Source organism: Trachypithecus francoisi, unplaced genomic scaffold (assembly GCF_009764315.1).
Source record: "Trachypithecus francoisi isolate TF-2019V2 unplaced genomic scaffold, Tfra_2.0 Lachesis_group11, whole genome shotgun sequence".
Taxonomy (NCBI): domain Eukaryota; kingdom Metazoa; phylum Chordata; class Mammalia; order Primates; family Cercopithecidae; genus Trachypithecus; species Trachypithecus francoisi.
Genome location: NW_022681456.1, coordinates 1,194,733 through 1,212,359, shown reverse-complemented (window position 1 = coordinate 1,212,359; position 17,627 = coordinate 1,194,733). Strand labels below are relative to the sequence as shown.

General features: G+C 43.3%; 1 protein-coding gene across 1 annotated transcript in view; it reads left to right on the top strand.

Annotated features, from left to right (window-relative positions):
- The window catches only part of LOC117089164 (E1A-binding protein p400-like), a 127,930-nt gene that overhangs the window by 20,857 nt on the left and 89,446 nt on the right, over positions 1-17,627 (top strand). Inside the window, 2 exon segments of the mRNA XM_033220068.1 lie at positions 15,481-15,580; positions 17,259-17,366. Of these exon segments, the coding sequence (XP_033075959.1) occupies positions 15,481-15,580; positions 17,259-17,366 (208 nt within the window).

Genomic DNA, 17,627 nt, shown 5'->3' with positions numbered 1-17,627 from the left:
TCTACCAGCCCTGGGCAGTGGAAATTTATTTATTTTGCCTTTTGTAAATGATGAGTAATTTGGGGGAAGATACTTTGAGACTATGTAAATATCCTGAATCTCCTTAAACTTTTACCCACTAGTTCTAGCATCTATTGATGAGTCTTGCCTGAATCAGTTATTACTATAAAGAATCCGTGCTGGGTTTTCTAACTCCATCATTTTGTCTACATTTATTAGAATCAGTAGGCTATAATATATCACTGTCAGTATTTATTTGCTTATGTTTGTTTAAACTTATTTAATTTACATTCAGTAAAATGCACTGTTTTTTAGTCTGTGCTTGTGAATTTTGACGAATCCTTTGAGTTGCGTAACTACCGCCTCAGTCAAGTCAAGTGTGAAGTCAACTCTTCACGCCTCCCTTGACCTTTGTTCTCCATTGCTAATGATTTTGCCTTTTCCAGAATGAATATCTATGGAATCCTAGTCTGGGTTGCTTTTCAGTCTGGCTTCTTTCTCTTAAGATAATGCATTTCAGATTCATCTACTTTGTTTTATTTACCATTAATTTGTTCTTTTTATTGCCGAGTGCTATTCCATTGTGTGAATGTGCCCCCAGTTTGTTTATCCATTTACCCTTTGAAGAAGATTTGGGTTGTTTCCAGTTTTTAGAATTTGGGAATAAAGCTGCTGTAAATGTTCACATACAGTTTTTCTTGTCAACATAGGCATTCATTTCTTTTCTTTTTTTTCTTTTTTTTTTGAGATGGAGTCTCGCTCTGTTGCCCAGCCTGGAGTGCAGTGGCCGGATCTCAGCTCACTGCAAGCTCTGCCTCCGCCATTCTCCTGCCTCAGCCTCCCGAGTAGCTGGGCCTATGGGCGCCCGCCACCTCGCCCGGCTAGTTTTTTGTATTTTTTTTAGTAGAGACGGGGTTTCACCGTGTTAGCCAGGATGGTCTCGATCTTCTGACCTCATGATCTGCCCGTCTCGGCCTCCCAAAGTGCTGGGATTACAGGCTTGAGCCACTGCGCCCAGCCAAGGCATTCATTTCGTTTGGGTAAATGCCTAGGAGTCAGAGTCTCTCTGAAACTATTCTGGTTTGGGTTGCTGGCTGCGTGATTTGAAAAAAACAAAACAAAACTAGGAATCAGATTTATGGGTATGTTGAACTTAATAAACCATCTGGTCGGGTGCAGTGGCACACACCTGTAATCCCAGCACTTTGGGAAGCTGAGACGGGAGGATTGCTTGAGGCCAGAAATTTAAGACCAACCTGGACCAGGCACTGTGGCTCACGCCTGAAATCCCAGCACTTTGGGAGGCCAAGGTGGGAGGATCACTTGAGGCCAGGAATTTAAGACCAGCCTAGACTAGGCATGAGGCCGAAGTGGGCGGATTACCTGAGGTCAAGAGTTAGAGACCAGCTTGGCCAACATGGTGAAACCCTGTCTCTCCTAAAAATACAACAATCAGCCGGGCATGGTGGCACATGCCTGTAATTCTAGCTTCTCTGGAGGCACGAGAATTGCTTGAACCCAGGAGGTGAAGGTTGCAATGAGCTGAGATAGCACCACTGCACCCTAGCCTGGGCCACAGAGTGAGACTCTACCTCAAAAAAAAAAAAAAAAAACCCACCCTGTCTACTAAAAATTTAACAATTAGGCCAGGCGTGGTAGCTCACGCCTGGAGGCCAAGGCAGGCAGATCACCTGAGATCAGGAATTTGAGACCAGCCTGGCCAACATGGTAAAACCCCATCTCTACTAAAAATACCACAATTAGCCAGGTGTGGTGGTGGGCACGTGTAATCCTAGCTACTCGGGAGGCTAAGGCAGGAGAATCACTTGAACCTGGGAGGTGGAGGTTACAGTGAGCTGAGTTCACCCCATTGCACTCCAGCCTGGGTGACAAGAGTGAGACTCCAATAATAAAAAGCTGTGTGTGGTGATACACACCTGTAGTAGTCCCAGCTACTTTGGAGGCTGAGAGGTGGAAGGATTGCTGAGTCCTGGAGTTCAAGGCTGCAGTGGGTGGTGGACATGCCAGTATACTCCATCCTGGGCCACAGGGCCACATAGTGAGACCCTGTCTCAAAAAAATAAAAAGGTGGTTAGGTGCAGTGGCTCACGCCTGTAGTTCCAGCACTTTGGGAAGCTGAGGGGAGCGGATCACCTGAGGTCAGGAGTTCGAGACCAGCCTGGCCAACGTAGTGAAACCCCATCTCTACTAAAAATGCAAAAATTAGCTGGGTGTGGTGGCAGGCGCCTGTAATCCCAACTACTCGGGAGCCTGAGGTAGGAGAATTGCTTGAACCCAGGAAATGGAGGTTGCAGCAAGCTGAGATCACGCCATTGCACTCCAGCCTGGGCGACAGAGTGAGACTCCGACTCAAAATAAATGAATGAATGAGTGAATGAATGAATGAATAAGGTTGGCCATAGTGGCTCATGCCTATAATCCCAGCACTTTGGGAGGCCGAGGCTGGCAGATCAGTTGAGGCCAGGAGTTCGAGACCAGCCTAACCAACGTAGTGAAACCCCATCTCTACTTAAAAAAAAAAAAAAAAATTAGCCAGGCGTGGTGGCGTGCCACTGTAGTCCCAGCTACTTGGGAGTCTGAGGCAGGAGAATCTCTTGCACCTGGGAGGTGGAGGTTGCAGTGAGCCAAGATCGCACCACTGCAGTCTAGCCTGGGCGACAGAGTGAGACTGTCTCAAAAAAAAAAAGAAAAAAGATGAAAAGAAACTTCCAGACTTTCCCAAAGTGCCTGCACCATTTTGTGTCCCCAGTAGCAATTTAGGGTAGTTCTTTTTGTTTTGCTTCCTCCCTAGTGCTTGTTATTGTCAGTTTTCTTTTTTAGTCATTCCAGGTCTAGTTTATTTTAATTTGGATGTCTCTGAAGACTAATAAAGTTGGGCATTTTTTCATTTGCTCTTCGTATATCTTTGGCGAAGTATCTGTTCATGTCTCACCCATTTTTTCACTGAGTTATTATTGCATTTGAAAGTCCTTCACATAATATGGACATGTTTTTTTTTTTTTTTTTTTTTTTTTTTTTTTGAGACGGAGTCTCGCTCTGTCGCCCAGGCTGGAGTGCAGTGGCGCAATCTCGGCTCACTGCAAGCTCCGCCTCCCGGTTTACGCCATTCTCCTGCCTCAGCCTCCCGAGTAGCTGGGACTACAGGCGCCCGCCATCTCGCCCGGCTAGTTTTTTGTATTTTTTAGTAGAGACGGGGTTTCACCGTGTTAGCCAGGATGGTCTCGATCTCCTGACCTCGTGATCCACCCGTCTCGGCCTCCCAAAGTGCTGGGATTACAGGCTTGAGCCACCACGCCCGGCCTAATATGGACATGTTTTTTGTCAGCTACATGATTTGCAAATATTTTTTCCTGTCTTTGGCTTGTTTTTTCCTTAACACTATCTTTTTCAGAACAAAAGTTTTAAATTTTGTGGAAGTATAATTTATCATTTTTTTCTTTTATGGATTTGCTTTTGATGCCATATCTAAGAACTCTGCTCAATCCAGGGTCAGAAAGATGTTCTTCTGTGTTGTCTTCTAGAAGTTTTACAGTTTTACTTTTAGATCTGTGATTTATTTTGAGTAAAGTTTTGTGTAACACGGCAAACATAAGAAATTTGCGTGTGAGTATTCAATTGTTCCATGCCATTTCTTGAAAAGACTATCCTGTGTATGTTGAGTTGACTTGCATCTTTGCCGAAGATTAGTTGACCTACTTGTATGATTCTGTTTCTGGATTCTCTTCTCTTCCCTTCTCTTTAACTGTGTGTTTTTCTCTTTGCCATTGTCACCCTATTGTGATTACTATAGCTTTATTTAAGTTTCGAAGTCAAGTAGTGTGAGTTCTCCAAGTGTGTTCTCCTTTTTCAAAATTATTTTGGTCATTCTAGTTCCTTTCCCTTTTTGTATACATTTTAGAGTCAGCTTGTTGATATCCTTAAAACATCTTCCTGGAATTTTGTTTCGAATTGTGTTGCATCTATTGACCTGTTTGGGGAGGAGTGATATCTTAACAATATGAGCCTTCCAGTCCGTGAATATGGTATATCTCTTCATTTATTTCAGTATTCTTTGATTTCTTTCATCAGCATTTTGTAACTTTCAGCATACCATATATTTTCTTAGATGTATTCCTCGGTATTCCAATTTTGGGGGGTATCATAAGTAGTACTTTAAAAAGTTTCCAGCTGTTTATTGCAAGTATATAGGGTGTACAGTTGATTATTTGAACCTACATTCTGCAACCTTGCTAAACTCATTTATTAGTTTTAGGAGCTTTTTTGTAGATTCCATGGGATTCTCTACATAGAGCATCATGTCTGCAAATAGAGCAGGATTTGTTTTCTTTTTCAATCTGTATGCTTTTTCTTTCTTTTTTTTTTTTATTGTACTGGCAAGGGTGTCCAGTATGATCTCCTTCCTGATCTAGGGGGAAAGCCATTAGTCTCTCACCGTTAAGTAAGATGTTAACTGTAGATTTTGCAGATTTTCTTTATCAAGGTAAGAAAATTCCCTTTTACTCCTGGTATATCATGAATTGATGTTGAATTTTGTCAAATACATCTATTGACAATGATATGTGTTTTTTCTTCTTTAGTCTGTAAAAATGGCAAATTACATTAAATTGATGCATACTTTACAAACAGAACACACAGATCTTCAGTGTTAACAGTTTGCAGAGTTTTGATAAGTGCATATACCCATGTAACCCACACAATGATCGACATGTCCATTTCTATCACTCCATGAAGTTGCCTGATGCTCGTTGCCAGTCATTTACTGCCCAACCCCCCTCCTGGTGGTTCTGTTATTATTTATTTTGATACTCAGGTTATCTGTGATTGACCAACTGGAGCCTGTTCAAGCTGGCTCTAGTATACTTTCAACATACCTCTCTTACTTCCTTATGGCACAAAGTGTTTAAAGTTCACCTTGTATATATATATATTCCTTGATCCAGCCCTGGAATCAGCCATTTCGACAAAGAGCCTGGTTCCTTTTGGTGGAGAATAGTAATTTGATTCTGCTATTTAGGTACTCATTGTAATGGGTTTTATACAATTGAAGATAACTCTTGGCTGGGCACGGTGGCTCACACCTGTAATCCCAGCACTTTGGGAGGCAGAGGCGGGCAGATCACCTGAAGTCGGGAGTTAGAGACCATCCTGGTCAACATGGTGAAACCCTGTCTCTACTAAAAAACACAAAAAAATTAGCTGGGTGTGGGGGTGCGCGTCTGTAGTCCCAACTGCTCAGGAGGCCGAGGCACAAGAATTACTTGAACTCAGGAGGCAGAGGTTGCAGTGAGCCAAGATTGTGCCACTGCACTTCCTTGGGTGACAGAGCAAAACTCTGTCTCCACCACCCCCATCCCCCCTGAAAAAAAGAAGATAAGTTGGTGATTATCAGAAAATTTGTGAGTTTTACATCTTTACTGCTAATGCCTGGAGGAATATATTAATGCATTTATAGACCACATTGATAAATATCTGCATTAGAACAGTAGGACAATAGGCCAGGAGTGCCTGTAAACATGAAAAAGAGATGCAGTCTCTACAATACAAATTAAACTGCTCAGACTTTCCATTCCATGCACAAGACTGCCAAGAGTTAAACTGGAGAGAATCTGTTGATGTAGAGCTGTGGGATTCTCGTCTGCTTTCGATGAGAGTGGAGCTTGGTCTAGTTATTTGGAAATGTTTTGCATCATCTGGAAAAGGTGAGCAGAGAGCATACTCTGACCAGCACGATGCTCTAGAGAGACTTGTATCTGCGCACCGGAACGCACGTGCAGCACCGGAACGCACAGTGCAGCGATGCTCTAGGGAGACTTGTATCTGCGCACCGGAACGCACGTGCAGCACCGGAACGCACGTGCAGCGATGCTCTAGAGGGACTTGTATCTGTGCGCCGGAACGCAGGTGCAGTAATGCTCCTCGCAGCATTGTTTTTGGCAGCCCCAAATTGGAAAGAACCAGATTGTCCATTGGCCACACAATGTGTGGGGCTGTGTCCTGGAGGAGTACTAATAGAGCACTCAGTGCAAAACAGAGAGCCCTGCCATCGTGCACGTCGATGCGCGGATGCGCGGGTGTAAGCACAGCCAAGAGGGTTTAGACACACACCCACAGGTGATGACACTGTAAGGAAACAGTTTTTTTGTTTGTTTGTTTTTGCTTTATTGAGGTATAATTGGCAAATAAAGTTTTATATAAAATATACAAAGTGATTTGGTGTAAGGATAGTGAGGTGATTACTGCAATCAAATTAATTAGCAGTTACCCTTGTTGTGTTTTGTTTGGTGAGAATGGCTAAGATCTACTTTTTCAGCAAATTCCAAGTATACAGTGCAATATTGTTAACTATAGGCTGGGCACTTTGGCTCACACCTGCAATCCCAGCACTTAGAGAGGCTGAGCCTGGAGGGTCGCTTGAGACTGTGTATTCAAGACCAGCCTGCACAACAGAGGACACCATCTCTACAAAAAAATTAAAAAATTAGCCAGGTGTGGCATGTGCCTGTAGTCCCAGCTATTCATTCAGAAGGCTGAGGCGGGAAGATCGCTTGAGTCCAGGAGGTTGAGGCTGAAGTGAGCTATGATTGTGCCACTACACTCCAGGCTGGGCTATAGAGTAAGACCCTGTCTCTTAAAAAAAGATTACACATGTAAGTGATACTGTGCAGCATTTGTCTTTCTGGCTTATTTCAGTTAGCATTATGCCCTCTAAGTTCATTCATGTTGTCGTAAATGGCAGGATTTCCTTGCTTTTTGTTACCGAACAGTATTCCATTGTGTATATACTATATTATCTGTTCATCTGTTGCTGGACACTGAGGTTGATTTCATAGCTTGGCTGTTGTGAACAGGCTGCAGTGAACACAGGAGTGCAGATACCTCCTCAAGACGTGGATTTCCTTTCCTTTGGCTGTGCACCCGGAAGTGGGATTGCTGGATCATGTGTTCATTCTATTTTTACTTTTTTGAGGAACCTTCATACTGATTTCAATAATGGCTGTAATAGTTTACATTCCCACCAACAGAGCACAAGGGTTCTTTAGGGAAATGTTTAACATACATTTTGGGTAGTTAGTATAGAAGCGGATGTATGGAGTTTTTAAGATATGGGTAAATTTTTATTTCTTTTTTTATTTTTGTCTTCCGGTATAATCTCAAGAGCCAAAGTTAATTCTTAAGGCATGTGATGAGTATGTAGGGATTGCTTTATTATTACTGCTTTAAATTGTATGTATGTATTTTTCCACTTTCCTCTTCAACATTGTATTATGAAAATTCCAAACAGTTGAATGGATTGTTTAGCGAATGATATCTTACTATTTAAATTCTATGATTAATTTTACTGTGCTTTGAAAGCCTTGCATATATTTTATAATTTCTTTTGTGTGTGTGATATATTTCCTAATAAAAAATTGCTTATAAGACTGAAAGAGGAAAACCAAGGAGTCTCCATTTTGAGTTATAGACTTTTGAGGCAAATAACAGTGGATATCTATCTAAGAAAATAGAAAAGGGTTAAAATGAAAAACATCCATTTCTTTGGGATAAAAAATTCAGCATGAGTTTTACTGCTTTCTTTTCTTTTTTTTTTTTTGAGACGAAATCTCTCTCTGTCGCCCAGGCTGGAGTGCAGTGGCGCAGTCTTGGCTCACTGCAACCTCCACCTCCTGGGTTCACGCCATTCTCCTGTCTCAGCCTCCCAAGTAGCTGGGACTACAGGAGCCTGTGACCACGCCTGGCTAATTTTTTGTATTTTTAGTAGAGACGGGGTTTCACCATGTTAGCCAGGATGGTCTTGATCTTCTGACCTCATGATCCACCTGCCTCGGCCTCCCAAAGTGCTGGGATTACAGGCGTGAGCCACCACGCCCGGCTGAGTTTTATTACTAATAGCCAATTGTGTAATTTTCATTTTGACTAGTGAAATTCTAGAAATAGATTCAGAATTTTTTATTACATATGTACTAATTTCTGTTTCCAAAAGATTTTTAGGTAGTATTATTGAGTGCAGAGGTGTTGTATATAAAATACAGACAGGCATGCATTTATTTATAAAAAGATAAAAAAAAATTCTAAGTACAGATTTTTCATAATTTTCCTGTTAGAGAAAATGAATAATTCGCCATAATTTTATCATCCTAACACAACTTTTTTTTTTTTTTTTTTTTTTTTTTTTGAGATAGAGTCTCATTCTGTTGTCCAGGCTGGAGTGCAGTGGCGCGATCTCGACTCGCTACAGCCTCTACCTCCCAGGCTCAAATGATTCTCCTGTCTCAGCTTCCTGAGTAGCTAAGATTACTGGCAGGTACCACCACACCCAGCTAATTTTTGTACTTTTAGTAGAGACGGGATTTTACCATGTTGGCCAGGCTGGTCTCGAACTCCTGACCTCAAGTAATCCACCTGCCTTGGCCTCCCCAAGTGCTGGGATGACAGGCCTGAGCCACCATGTCTGGCTGATTTTTTAATGTTATATTGCATATATACTAGTTGAAACAAGTGAATTTATACTTTCTTATTTTTTCATTTAACAAATAATTCTTTTTATTTTATTGACTTCTAATAATTATCATTTTAACTGCTGCTGCTGCTGCTTCATTATTTTGAGGACCTGTAATTCATCTAACCACTTTCTAGTCTTAGGTTATGTCTGTTCTATTTAGAAAAACTCTTAGGAGTGACACTAGTGAATCAGGAGAACGCAAGTCTCTTCGTGGTGCCCACCGTATACTCACTTGGTGTTTAGCTGAAAGTGCTGTTAGAGTGTGGCCCCAGTTTTGTTATGGCTTTTTTTGCAAACCCTGTTAACCGTTCCAAAAAAGGTTGAAACTTGGGGAGGCTACAGCGGGCAGATCACTTGAGGCCAGGAGTTTGAGACCAGCTTGGCCAACATGGTAAAACCCCGTCTCTACCAAAAATACAAAAAATTTGCCGGGGGTGGTGGCGTGTTCCCATAGTCTCAGCTACTTGAGAGGCTGGGGCAGGAGAATCCCTTGAACCCAGGAGGCAGAGGCTGTAGTGAGCCAATATTGCGTCTCTGCACTCCAGCCTGGGCGACAGAGTGAGACTCTGTCTCAAAAACAATAAAAATAAAAAAAGTTTAAGACAGAGTTTCAGGATGAGTTTTATTATTTGCAGCCAATTGTAGAATTTATATAGTAAACTAATCTATGCCAGTTAAACTCCAGAAATAAATCCATAGTGCTCAGCATTACATGTATTTCTTTTTGTTTCCAGAAGGTTTTGTGTTGGTGTTGAGTGCAGTTATAGTATAAAAAATAGTACTAATATTATTATGGTTATTTATGTCTTATAAAGCCCTCCTGATTGGAGCATTTTTTTCAGTGATTATGATGTTAGAGAAAATGAGTAAGTATTCATGGTTTTGTGATCCTAACCTAACTGTTGTTTCTTTCGTTTCCTTACATGTGTGTTTGTATTTTTATTTATTTATTTATTTTTTGAGACGGAGTCTTGCCCTGTCATCAGGCTGGAGTGCAGTGGTGTGATCTCAGCTCACTGCAGCCTCTGCCTCCTGGGTTCAAGTGATTCTCCCGCCTCAGCCTCCCGAGTAGCTGGACTACAGGTGTGTGCCACCACGCCCGGCTAATTTTTGTATTTTTAGTAGAGATGGGGCTTCACCATGTTGGCCAGGATGGTCTGAAACTCCTGACCTCAGGTAATCCACCTGCCTCAGCGCTGGGATTACAGGCGTGACCCACCGTGCCCAGCCAGTTTTTTGATTTTTTTTGTAGAAATAGAGGTCTCACTTTGTTGCCCAGGCGAGTCTTGAACTCTTGGGCTGAAGCAGTCCTCCCGCCTCAGCCTCTCAAAGTGCTGGAATTACAGGCATGAGCCACTACACCTGACTTTACAGTTTATTTATTTGTTTGTTTAAATGGGTTAGAAATTTTCCTCCTGGTAGCTGCCAACTACTACTAGTCTTAATTTCTACCTTCAGAATACCATCAGTCTGTCCTTTTAGGTGGCAGGCGTTCTGTGAGCTGCTTTCTGCTGTGTTTTCCTGGTGTAGTTTCTAGGCTCCCTGTAGGTTAAGGTAGGTCTTCCATGGAAAAGCTCTGTTTTGGTATTGTCTCTCCTAAATGAGCACCCAGAGTTACATTCCCTTCAGAATGTTTTTTCTTTGTGAGAATTTCTCTTTTTTAAAGAATTATAGTAATGGTTTTTGACCAAATTCAAGGTTGTATTTTAAAGACAAGAGTATCTTCTGTAATCCCAGCATTTGGGAGACCGAGGTGGTCAGGAGTTCAAGATCAGCCTGGTCAACATAGTGAAACCCCATCTGTACTAAAAATACAAAAAATTAGCCGGGCATGGTGGTGGGTGCCTGTAATTCCAGCTACTCAGGAGGCTGAGGCAGGAGAATCACTTGAACCCGGGAGGCGGAGGTTGCAGTGAGCAGAGATTGTGCCACCGTACTCCAGCCTGGGCAATAGAGAGAGACTCCGTCTCAAAAAAAAAAAAAAAAAAAAAAAAAGAAAAGACCAGAGTATCTTTACCAATAGTACCTTCATGGAGACAGAATAAGATAAAACTAAAAATCATTCTGAAAACCAAGGCTTGAGTTTGCTGTGCCTGGAGGAGTTCCTGTAGCTTCTGCAGAACCCAGGGGCAGCAGGACCCATGTGTCCTGAGTCCTCTGGGAAGCAGCCTGAGTGTCAGCTGCAGCCGGGGAGCAGTCAGCAGGGCGCACAGTCCTTCCTGCCAGTGCTTCTTGAGCAGAAGTTTCTCATTTTAGTGAAGTCCAGTTTATCCTTGTGTTCATGTACACATCCAGTTTTCTAGCACCATTTGTTGAAAAGATTTTCTCTTCCCCATTGGATTGCCTTTGAGGCTTTGGACATCCTGTGAGTGTGGGTCTGATTCTTGGTGCGCAGCTCAGTACTTTTTATCTGTGTGTTGGTCCTTACGCTAGCACTGCACTACACTGTCCTGGTTCCTGGAGTCTTGGGGTGTGTCTTGAAGTCAGGTCCTTCACTTGGTTCTTCTGTCTCAAGAATCTTTTTTCAGGCTCACTGATTTTTAAATTTTTTTTTTTTTTTTTTTTGAGATAGTGTCTCGCTCTGTCACCCAGGCTGGAGTGCGGTGGTGTTCTCTTGGCTCACTGCAACCTCAACCTCCAGGGCTGAACTGATCCTCCCATCCCAGCCTCTCAAGTAGCTGGGAGTACAGGTCTGTGCCACCATTCCTAGCCAATTTTTGTATTTTTGTAGAGATGAATTTTCGCCATGTTGGTCAGGCTGGTCTTGAACTCCTGACCTCAAGTGATCTGTGCACCTTAGGTTCCCATAATGCTGGGAATACAGCATAAGCCACTGTGCCTGGTCAATGTAACATTTTTTTGTTTGTTTTTTGGAGATTGCCCAGGCTGGTTTTGAACTCCTGTCCTCAAGCAGTCCTCTCACCTTGACCTCCCAAAGTGCTGGCATTACAGGCGTGAGCCACCGCACCCCGACTGATTTTTTCACATCTCCACATTGATGTTATGCCTATCCAATGAATTTTTTTTTTATTTCGGATGTTGTATTTTTCACTTCTGGAATCTCCATTTGGCTCTTTATTTTAATAGTTTCTGTTTTTTGTCAAGATTTCTTCTTGTCTTTTATTGCAGTATATTTTTCTTTATGTCCTTGGGCATACATATTAAGGTCACTTTAAGATCCTTGCCTGCTTATTCTAGTACGTGGGTCATCCTGAGGTTGGTGTCTGAGTATGGCTCGTGTTTTTTGTTTGTATTTTGGAGTAATTTTGTAAGTTTGAATTGGATTTTGGACAATTGTGCATGACATATAGAAACCCTGGGTTCTGTTATATTCTTCTGAAAAGTATTTATTTGCTTTAACACTTAGTTAACTTGATTGAATTAAAAATGTACGCTCTGGCTGGGCGCGGTGGCTCACGCCTGTAATCCCAGCACTCTGGGAGGCCGAGGCGGGTGGATCCACAAGGTCAGGAGTTCGAGACCAGCCTGGCCAATATGGTGAAATCCTGTCTCTACTAAAAATACAAAAAGTAGCCAGGCGTGGTGGCACACCTGTAGTCCCAGCTACTCAGGAGGCTGAGGCAGGAGAATGGTGTGAACCTGGGAGGCAGAGGTTGCAGTGAGGCAAGATCGCACCACTGCACTCCAGCCTGGGCGACAGAGTGAGAATCCATCTCAAAGAAGAAAAAAAAAAAAAAGCCAAACAACAACAACAAAAACCTGCATACTCTTTCTCCTTTGTGACGGGAGGCACCTGAGAACTCAGTTCAGTACTTGGGCCTTCACTTGGATTCTGTTTTTGTGTACATGATTTAGGTGGAGGTTAGGGAGAGAATGTGGGGCCTTCTTTTCCAACTGTCTCCTGTTCTTTGTCCTCTTGTTCAAGCCCGTGAGATGCTATGTGTCTTTAGGTTTGAGCTGTTCCATAGAGCACAGGCTGGGGCTGCCCTCATGCCAAATGCCATGAAACTGGAAACCTCACCATGTTCCATTCCCTTCTTGCAAGTATCATTTCCCTTCCTGTATCACTGGCCTACCTTTTCATGTTTTTTTGTGTTTCATCTAGAGTTTATGTTTACGTGGATTATGTTTATTTTATTTTATTGTTTTTGAGACAGAGTCTCGCTCCGTCGCCAGGCTGGGGTGCAGTGGTGCAATCTCAGCTCACTGCAAGCACCGCCTCCCAGGTTCATGCCATTTTCCTGCCTCAGCCTCTTGAGTAGCTGGGACTACAGGCACCTGCCACCGCGCCTGGCTAATTTTTTTTTTTTTGTATTTTTAGTGGAGACGGGGTTTCACCGTGATCTTGATCTCCGGACCTTGTGATCCACCCGCCTCCACCTCCCGAAGTGCTGGGATTACAGGTGTGAGCCACCGCGCCCAGCCTTGTTACCTGGATTATGTTTGACTCGATAGGAAGTACTTGGCCATTTCTGGACATAGAGCCCTTTATCAAGTTTTGTTTATTAAAAAATACTCTTTTCTTTTGATTACATTAGTCATTCATGCTCATTATAGAACATTTGGGAAATTTAGAAATGCACACACACACAAATCGTGTCACCTGTAATGCTGCCCCAGAGGTGAGCACTGCCAGGCCATTGTTTTCTTTTTTTTTTTTTGAGACAGAGTCTCGCTCTGTCGCCCAGGCTGGAGTGCAGTGGCCGGATCTCAGCTCACTGTAAGCTCCGCCTCCCGGGTTTACGCCATTCTCCTGCCTCAGCCTCCGGAGTAGCTGGGACTACAGGCGCCCGCCACCTCGCCCGGCTAGTTTTTTGTATTTTTAATAGAGACGGGGTTTCACCATGTTAGCCAGGATGGTCTCGATCTCCTGACCTCGTGATCCGCCCGTCTCGGCCTCCCAAAGTGCTGGGATTACAGGCGTGAGCCACCGCGCCCGGCCCAGGCCATTGCTCTCAAAGCGTTCTTTCCTTTCTTTCTGCCCTCTCTTTGTCCATCCCGTCTGTCCCTTTCGTCGTCTTTCCTCTTCCATCTTGGTTAAATGTAAATGGCAGTGCCTTCCTCTTACATATGCTGTATTGGGGCTGATTTTTCCTTTGAGTAACGCTTCCTAAGCCTCTCCCCATGTGTGTACAGAGTCTGTGGCATGGCTGGTGGTGGCTGCGTGGTGGGCCTTGGGTGGCAGTTGGTTCAAACAGCTCCCTCTCACTGAACAGTTACTTTGTTTAGGTATCTGTGGCTTTTACGTTTAAAATGTCTCACTAAGTAGAGTGAATATTTTTGAGTGATTTAAGGAATGATTTAGCAACTAGTAATTAAGTTCTTAGCGTTTACTTTAATTGCGAGGATGGTGACCAGATGGAAGAGGGTTAGAGTAAAGTCCGTGCTGACCAAGAGTTGGCTGGTTTCTGTCTTCGTAAGAGAACATGCCAGTAGTTTTCCATGTAAACTTTTAAAAACCATGATTTTTTAAGAGCAGTTTTAGGTTCGCAGCAGAATTGAGAGGAAGGAACAGAGATTTTTTTACATACCCCATTGCCCCCAACCCTGTGTGCACAGCCTCCTTTATATCCGTGTCCCCTCCACACGGTACCTTTGTTGCCCTTGGTGAGCCTTCAGTGCCTTGTCACTAGCACAGTACTATAGTTTCACTGCTCTAAAAATCTCCCGTGCTCTGCCTGTTTACCTCCTCCCTGCACTTTGCACCTGGCAACCACTCATCTTTTCGTTGTCTCTATAGTTTCCTTTTCCAAGACATCATAGAGTTAGGATCATGTAGCATGTCACCTTTTCGGATTGGCTTCTTTCATTTTATTTTTTTTAAAGATGGGGTCTTGCTTTGTTATCCAGGCCGGAATGCAGAGTTCAGTGACATCGTCCTAGATCACTGCAGCTTCAAACTCTTGGGCTCAAGACTCCTGAGTAGCTAGGACTACAGGCGTGTGCCACCATGCCTGGCTAATATTTTAATTTTTATTTTTTTGTAGAGACAGGATCTTGTTGTGTTGCCCAGGCTGGTTTTGAACTCCTGACCTCAAGCGATCCTCCCACCTCAGCCTTCCAAAATGTTGGGATTACAGGCGTAAGCCACCATGCCTGGTGATGGCTTTTTTTCACTTTAAACATTTTAAATAACATCTGTCTATTTATATCTCTATATATCTCACATATGTATGTCTCAAGTAGGGTGCTAACTATAAAAATAGCATTTTAAAGATCTAAGTTGGCTGGGTGCGGTGGCTCACGCCTGTAATCCCAGCACTTTGGGAGGCCAAGGCAGGTAGATCACGAAGTCAGGAGATCAAGACCATCCTGGCTAACACAATGAAACTCTGTCTCTACTAAAAATGCAAAAAATTAGCTGGGCGTGGTGGCAGGCGCCTGTAGTCCCAGCTACTCAGGAGGCTGAGGCAGGAGAATGGCTTGAACCTGAGAGGCAGAGGTTGCAGTGAGCCGAGATTGCGCCACTGCACTCCAGCCTGGGCAACAGAGTGAGACTCTGTCTCAAAAACAAACAAACAAACAAAATCTAGGTTAATTAGATAGTTATTAATTGGGATTTTAGTGTCATTTTCCAGTAGAAAGGCAATTTAACCTTTTTATTATTTGGTGTTTTGGGATGTGAAGTTATGCTGGGCAGTGTGACTGACGGGTCAGCTGAGCTTTGTCTCAGAACTGAAACTCATGTTTCCCAGCATTAGGCCTTTTGTTATCATTCAATATGCAAAGCTAGTTAGTTTCCCAAGGACTGTAGGTTTGCATTGATTTGAAATTCCATTAAAACCAGAATAATATGTCTTTTACAAGTCTTTTTTCCTCCAGAGGTAAGTTAGAACTTTAAATTATTATACATAAATATACATTACACATGTATATTTAAACACACGGGGTAGATAACATTTCTGTTATTAAAAAGGAATGAGGTCGATGTTTGGGATAATTATGGTAGTTTGAGTTTATTCTTGTAATGGCCTTCATTTTTTCATCTTTTTTCCCAGCAGCAAGCCCTCGCAGGGAGCCTGGTAGCAGGGGCCGGAAGCACAGTAGAGACGGACCTGTTTAAGAGGCAGCAGGCGATGCCCTCCACAGGTATGGCAGGTATGTCAGGGCACAGCTAGCGTGGCCTTTGGAATGCCCCCCTCTTCTTGGGCTGCCGAGGTACAGTTGCCATGAGTTTCTGAAGAGCAGTTGCTAAACTTGATTTCTTCCTACTTTGAAAATTAACCTCTCTTATGGTGATTATCAGCTGAACAATATTTATGTGAATTTTTCTGTGTCCTGAGGTGAAGACTTTTTCAGTTGAGCAGGTATATTCCATGTTGATTTTCTGTATGCATTTGTAGGCTCTTGAGTCACCACAGTGTAGCTCAACACAAAATCATCTGCTTTCTGAAGTTGTCATATTTTTAAGCTGATTTTTTTAAAATAATAAACTTAATACATTTTTATATAAAAGACTTCAACAGTTCAGTAGAGTATAACTTAAGCTTACCTCTGGCTTGGTACCTGCCCACTCCCCAGCCACAGCAGTAACCACTGCTAATGTTTCGTATATTCTCTCTCACAGACCTTCCTCTCCATACACAAGCATTGTTACATACGTGATACTTTGAAAAAGTTCCGATGCGATCGGATTGTATATACGTTGTTATGTCTAAGAATATGAACTGGAAAGGCCATCTCTTCAAGTCATAACCCCTCTCTCAGTGCCACGTGCTGTTCCGTCGTGGGGATGGTTGGTTCTTTATCCGTCAGATCCTTGTCAGTGTTCATCTGTTAGTGCCACATTTTATCTGTTACAGTGAACTGAGGATTGAACATGTAGTCTCATGTTTTTTTTTTTTCCTACATGTTTATCAGTCTGTGTATCTCCTTATTTTTTGAGATAGGATCTGGCTCACCCAGGCCAGAGTGCAATAGCATCATCATGGCTCACTGCAGCCTCGAGCAAATCTTGTGCCTCAGCCTCCTGAGTAGCTGGGACTACAGGCACCGCCACCACGCCCGGCTCTATGCAAGCCTTTTTGCATTTTGGCTACAGTCAGGGTCCCACTATGTTGCCCAGGCTGGTCTCGAACTCCTGGGCTCAAGTCTTCTTGCCTCAGCCTCCCAAAGTGCTGAGATTGTAGGCGTGAGCCACCACACCCGACTGTCTGTCAATATCTCTAAAGGAAAAACGCCTGGAAATGAAATTGCTACATCAAAGTGCAGCTGTAGTTAGGTAATGATGGTGCTCAGTTGCCCACCAAAAGGACAGGGCCAGTTTTCACTGCCATCAGTAATTGCTGGTTCTTTCACATTTTGATCGTTTTATTAGGTATAAGTCATTTAATCCTCATTGCTCTGATGGGTGAAAAATTCCTTGTTCTGATTTGGGTTTCTTTAGTTTTAAGCACACTGTGCAGCCTCATTCCCTGTGTGCTGGGCATCTGTGAGTCTGCCCCACTGCCCGCTCTCCACGCTCTCGTCTGTGCTTGTGGTGCTCCTCGTGTGCTTGTGCTTTCCGAGTGCTGAGCGGGTCCGACTCTGTCCGTCGCACGCGTTGCCTCTCAGGTTGTTGCTTGTCCCTGGCCTTGTTACGAAGCTTTTTCTTATATTGGCAACGTTTTAATGAGAAATTGTATTTATCAGCCTTATCTTTTATGGCTTCTGGATTTTAGTTAATGTGTAGAAAGGCCTCCCTGTTCAAAGATGATAAAAACACACATGTTTTTTTCTACTACTTTTCTGGTTTTATTTTTACATCAAACTGCACCTTTTTTGAAAATTATTCTAGAGCAGTCTAAGAGGCCTCGCCTTGAAGTGGGTCACCAAGGGGTAGTTTTCCAGCACCCGGGGGCGGACGCAGGCGTTCCTCTCCAGCAGCTAATGCCGACCGCACAAGGTAAGGCCCAGCAGCAGAGCCAGCTCCCCACTCAGGAGCAGGCGGTACACTGCGGTTCCAGAAACCAGCACCAGACTCAAACTTGGGCAGTGGAGGTAGCGTGTTTGCAGTGGGGTGCCTGAAATTGAGATATTTCTCTGAGTCCCAGTCCATATCATATGCAAAGCCCCTGGAGACATGTTCTTGCCACACTAATGGGAGCCACACGTCGCTTTGTCATAGTGTCTTTCAACAATTTTTACTCCTGTGTTTTTCCCAATT